We start from the raw sequence: 6027 nt of genomic DNA on the forward strand, positions 1-6027 counted from the left end.
AAAAAAAACTAGAAAATTCCATATATCCCTCCTGTAAAGGATCTTACAAAGTGAGGAGGATAGTCATAATAGCAAGACACCCGCAAAAACTGTTTGGTTGGCTCTGGAAAGCTTCAATTCCACCTGTTAATTCACCAAGAATTTCCATGCCCAAAGAGTATTATTCCTATCAATACAGGAGTATAATCAGGGATTTGGGTAGATGGTGAAATTCTCAAGAAGTGTGTGTTACAAAATAATGAGGAGAAAAGCAGAAGCAATGAGAGCAAATACCGCTCCAAGTTCTGCCAGAATAAACTGACCTATGGCAAAAGATGTGTCACTGTCCTTGGTGCTGAAAAGTCATTGTGCTAGAACTACACTATGAGAACAGACTCTCTCTGGTTCCCAAACAGAGCTCTCTGCCATTCGAAAACAGCAAAGCAATGTCTGGGCTATACTTAGACCACAACAGCCTCTAAACTCCTTCACAGTTTTCCAGTTTCATTTATCCTACTGCAATGCCCCACCCTACTCCTCCTTATGCCTAGGCTTCAGCTTCCTTGGTGACAAACCTTGTATGAATTGTCTTTCAAAGTTGTCAGGCTTTCCATTGGCACTATCTCAACAAAAACAACCTGCAAGCCAGGTATCTTTCTACTCTTTCCAGAGACTGAAGGAAACCAGCAACAAGCATCTCTTGGCCAGGAGAACGAGCAATACCTGTAAGCGTGGGTTGATAGTGAAGCTGCCTGCTGTGGGATTCATGCATGACACGTACTGCACATTCATGATTTCCTTCAGGGACAGCTTGTTTCTGTCATACCTTTGCCAGAAGAAAAAAGAATGCATCATCCTAATCACAGTCTATTAGTGACAAACCAACAGCAGCGGACATTGCCAAGTCTCAAGCAGCATGTTGGATGGGAACAGAGCACCTGCTGTATCCCAGCTGTTCTCAATTAATATTCCAACAGAGGCTGTGGCATTTGGGGGAATGAGGTTAGAATTCACAGATGCCTGTGCAACAGCAGGTACAACAGGGACTTGACCTTAGGTACAGCATTACACTTCCTTTATAATATTTACATGCGATGCTCGAGGGCAGTGGTGAACAGACTTTTGGTTTGCTTTGCTTTTTATGTTCAGCTAGAACCTGGAGTTTTAGCAGCTAGAGCCAGACACAAAAGGATGGGATTGGGGGGAGACTTCTGTGCAAGGATCAGGGTGTCCCTGAGTACATACTCTGCTTATGAACTGATCTCATGGTCCTTTCATACACTAAGACACTCCTGGTTCCCCTGCTACACTCCAAGCTTTCTTTGCTTCAGCAACCAAAGCTTCTGTTAAGTTCTTGGGAGCCAAAATTCTTGTCAGCCTATTGAAAATTGCCCTGAAAGCTGTTTTTGCTCCTTACTAAAGACAGAGGCTTTCCACCGAGATTATTATTTTTTATCTTTGTGTACAAAATTACTTTACATCTCTGGAACAAACAAGTGGATCAGCACTTAACTATCCAACATATTTGGCATTTCTCCAAATATTGTGGTGTAGTTCTTGGCAGCTTAAATGTATCAAAATACACATTTAAATATGCATTTTGAGAGAAAATACACATGGATGCATATTAAAATATGCATTTTGAGAGGAATTTTAAAAACCAAAGGTCAGTTCAGACACAGAACAGAAATATGGGGATTAGATGAAAATCAGACAGATGCTTTCATCTTTAGTTTACCAGTGCCCATAGTCCAGATGTTGTCGGATCAATGTATGAGGCTGAACAGTTCCATAGGTGTCCACTTCAGGCATATTCATGTCATCAATGAAGCAGATAAGTTTCTTGGTGCCAGGAGGACCATAATTCCTCCCAGCCTTTTTATCCAATGGCTTCTCGAGAACAGCTGTGAGAAAACAAAGGCTCAAAATTTCAGAAGACACAATCTTAATTTGTTGCAAGGTGGCTATCAAACGTCCTTTAAACTGTAAGGCAGTTAGAAAGTGGCAGATGTCTTTGACAGGGAAACCACACCAGAAGTGGAATGAAAATTATGCCTGTGTCACATTCACTATTCTTTACAGAAAACAAGAAAATGAATAAAATAATCAATTGGAGGGTTGCAGTGGTTCATGAAAACAATCGTGACAGAATGAGCAAGTTTTCACAGTTGGTGCTTCCAGGAGAGGGCTTCTTGTGCTACAGATTGGAAGCCATTACTAAGTCATTCCGTCTGTTTCTCCTTAATCAAGTTGTGCACTAAGGAAAAAAAGTGGTGAAAAAACACAAAAGCATGTATATCTGTAAAAGGTGGCTTGGACATCATTTCCACTGTATGCACATCTCTCAAGGTGGAACTGGAGTGAGGTGGGTGGATGAGAAAATGAAGCAGTCTGTCATAACAGGTAGTTTAAAGATCAAAAAAAGCTGAGATGAAACCCTCATTTGATTAGTCACTTAAAAAACATTTGACATAATAGTTCTATTTTTCAGTGGTACAATGACTCTGCTATACAGAGTATCATTCATCCAAGCCACTGATCTCTTTATCCCTGACCTCTGCACCACATTTTGGGCTATCAGATTCAGTGAGAAGTCACTCAGAAGAAGAAAGATAGGGTGGCAGGCTGCTTTTAAGGCATCTAGAGGATATAGAACAGAACTGTCAAACAGTTTTCTTTCAAAGGCTTTGACGATAATCATATTTCTTCAGCAAAATGATGACTGAGTTAGGTGCTCTGGTGTTTGGACATCTGCTTGCATTGCTTATTACCCAACTGATCAGTGACAAGCTGTCTGAGGCCGTGTAGAGTTACTCAAATTCAGAGCAAGTCAAAGGAAGAAATAAGAGATTAACCCGGACAAATGCTATACAAAGCCAGTGACCAAGAATGCTATAAGCTAGATGAAAGTCTTGTCTGGGCTGAGTCACATCAAACTGAAGCCATGTGTCAACAAAAGGTATTGCTTCGTCTAGAGCAAAATTGGAAATTGTACAACACAAACTCCTTGCTTGTCATTATTCCAAGATGCTGGATATCACACATGAATAAATGAACCCAAAAGTGGCTTGATGCCACCTAAAAATGCCAGGGCAATTTAGAGGTTTTTGTGGAGAGACAGAAGAAATCACCCAAATAAACACCACATGTGCTTTTGCATAATATAACATCGGATAAGTAATTCCTTCTTAGGGCCCCTGACTTATAATATCTAGCACTTCACATTCATCATGTTTATTTTTTATCTGCTGTTTTTAATTGCAACAATAAGAAATGAACAAAATAGAGCAATCGTTATTACGTTTGTGTTCCAGTCATGGCCATGAATATAGTTTCATGTGAACACAATGACTGGGTCTATACAACATGGCAACCCACCCTAAGTAAGTAGCCATGGCTTACATCATCCGAACCCAGACAGCTTCCCACAGGGTGACCTATTTTGGGGCAACAGACATCCTAGCAACCCATGGCTTCTTCTAGGAGTGGTTTGACCTAGCGCGACTTGTTGTAGTGGGCCACTCAGCAAGAGTAGCAAAAACCATTGCCACTTTTCATGATTTTGCCCATGCCATTTCCAGTGACGGCCCTTCCACCAATGCCCAAACAGCTGCTTTTAATTTTTTCAGTCCAGAAATGTGTGCAAAATGTCTTCACATTTTTAAAAACTTTTGTTGGACTTTCAGAGGTGCACAAGTATGCATTTATAGCAGTCAACTTGGACTTTCTTTTTTGACTGGGATATATATGCAAATCTCAAAGCTGGTAAGGAAATGCAGGGGAAATATAGTGCAAATTTGCCCTCCATTTATGAGTCTTGATACAGTCTTGACTTGCTAATTTCCAACTTTTCCCATCTATGAACCTATTACATTTTGCCTCTTTGGACCACTGAAACCTACAAGGACATCAGTCAGGAAAGACTGGTTAGACAACCATATTGGACAGCCAAAAAAATAATCTTGTACACCAATTAAAATCTGACTTTTTTTTAAAAAGGTTACAAGTGACATATGTACTCATTTCTGAAAAAATGGAAGAAAAATACAACCCTAATTGCACATTTTTGAGGCTTTAAAAAAAGAAAATGATGGTGGCAGTAAACAAAAAGGAGTAGTGATTTGGAAGGGAGAGACAAGATGAGTTCTGCTGCAGATGACACCAGAGGACCAACAATTCAAGGCAAACTTAATTGTCTGTTGGGTACACCATTTCACAAAAAAACACACATTGTATAGCTTAATCTCAGGATGGCTTAGCATGTTGTTGTTGATGTTTACTGCTCTCTGGGCGATTTACAGTGATGTACAAATGACAAAGCATGGTGGGTTGTGAGGCTTGTCAGTGCCAGTGTGGCTTGCCGAGACATATAAACCCAGTACAGACTATCCAGGGTTGTTTGTTTTTTCCCCAACAAACCATCCTTAAAATCCATGGCTTGTAGTGGAGTTGTTGTGTGTAGCTTATTCTCAATGTGGCTCCTTCTGATATCTGATCCTTCCATTGTTACCATATTCATAAGTGCTGAAAAATTATTTCCATTTGGTCATCTGATATGGTGGGGGGAGTTGTCCTCAGGAGCTGGCAGCCCCAGAGGACATATTGTGGAAAGGTACTTATGAATGGAGCAAGGAAATGAGTTCTGCTACAAAGGTACTTTGGATGCCTGTGCAGAGCAAACAGGAGGACTTGTGGGGACTAATGAGGAAACCAACCACAGGTAACCACAGCGTGTCTGTTGAGAGTAATGTGGGCTAGCAAGCAAGCAAACAAGCAACCCCATGGTCATAGAAAGCATTGCTAGTTTAATGTTTGGATAGCAGTGCAAGTGTATTATTTGCAATGGAGCAAGCATTAAAAAGTAGCTGTATGTACCAACCTTCCACTGCACATTATCTGTGTCTCACTGAATTAAAGGGAACTTACCCAGTAGAATGCACATAGGACTTTGCTGTTACATTGTTTAAAGTCCTACATCTCTACTCAGAAGTAAGTCCTACTGAATTCAAGGAGCCTTGTTCCCAGGTTCATGTGCATGGAACTTCACTAACACTTTCTCATAGATAGAAAGCTGGGGAGGGGAGGGGAAGGGAGGGAAGGGGAGACTCTGCATCTTGCAATTTTCTGTCAATGTCTTAATATTCACATGCCTATCCATAACATGGCTATCAATGTCTTAATAATCACAAGCTATTAAAGGATATTTATCATTTGCTTTTCACTGCACTGATTGCATATTTACAATTGCTTTTGTTTTGCTTTTTGCAAATACTTTTTGTTTTACTTCTAGCATCCATAGCTAAGAACCAGGAGAAGCAGAGAGGAAGGGGGCGGGGCCAGAGAGGCTAGAGGGGCCAGGAGGAAGCAGACAGGCGGGGCCACCGGCCTGAGGGACTGATATGGCCGCACTGAGCCACTGCAAGCCCTTTTGGCTCTGGCCTCTTGGCAGAGCAGCAGAGGCCCAGGCTGGGAGAGAGGGCTGAGTGGCCAGGGGACTGGCGAAGGCGAGGTGGGAGCTGGGCGGGGGAGCAGAGGGCCAGGAGCAGCGGAGAGGAAGGGCGTCGTCCCTCGTCTGGAGACTCCCTTCCTTGAGACACAGAGGTTTGTTTGTTTTGTTTGTGCTGTGCTGTGCTGTGCTTTTCTTCCAATTTAAATTTAAGTTTATTTTATCCTTGTGTGTGTGTGCGAGTGGGTTTTTGTCTGGGAGAACTGGGCGAGTGAGAGGAACTGCAGGACAAACAAGGCAGGGGACCAAGGTAAGGTCTCGGAAGGGATACTGATGGCAGACCAGGAGATGGCCTTGGCGGGAGTCACAGGTGTTGCTGTCCGCTGCGACAGCTGCGACATGTTCACCCTTCTCCCCCAGGAGAGGCAGGGATACACTTGCCCTCGGTGCAAGATGGTGACCCTGCTAGAAGAGGAGGTGAGTTGCCTGAGGGCCAAGGGAGCTCTCCAGGCCCCCCCAGAGCAGCCACCCTCTGGACAGAGGGTTGAGGGAGAGACCTCGGGAGGAGCAGCTGCGGAGACATGGAGGCATGTCACCCACAG

General features: G+C 42.9%; 1 protein-coding gene across 1 annotated transcript in view; it reads right to left on the reverse strand.

Moving 5' to 3' along the window:
* DNAH9 (dynein axonemal heavy chain 9) overlaps nt 1-6027 on the reverse strand; it is a 224899-nt gene that overhangs the window by 124098 nt on the left and 94774 nt on the right. Inside the window, exons 33-34 of the mRNA XM_044454085.1 lie at nt 1718-1883; nt 703-805 (exon numbers count right to left, since the gene is read on the reverse strand). Of these exons, the coding sequence (XP_044310020.1) occupies nt 703-805; nt 1718-1883 (269 nt within the window). The remainder of the gene's footprint in view (nt 1-702; nt 806-1717; nt 1884-6027) is intronic.

The sequence above is a fragment of the Varanus komodoensis genome, unplaced genomic scaffold (genome assembly GCF_004798865.1).
Source record: "Varanus komodoensis strain SLA01 unplaced genomic scaffold, ASM479886v1 scaffold7_1, whole genome shotgun sequence".
Lineage (NCBI taxonomy): Eukaryota > Metazoa > Chordata > Lepidosauria > Squamata > Varanidae > Varanus > Varanus komodoensis.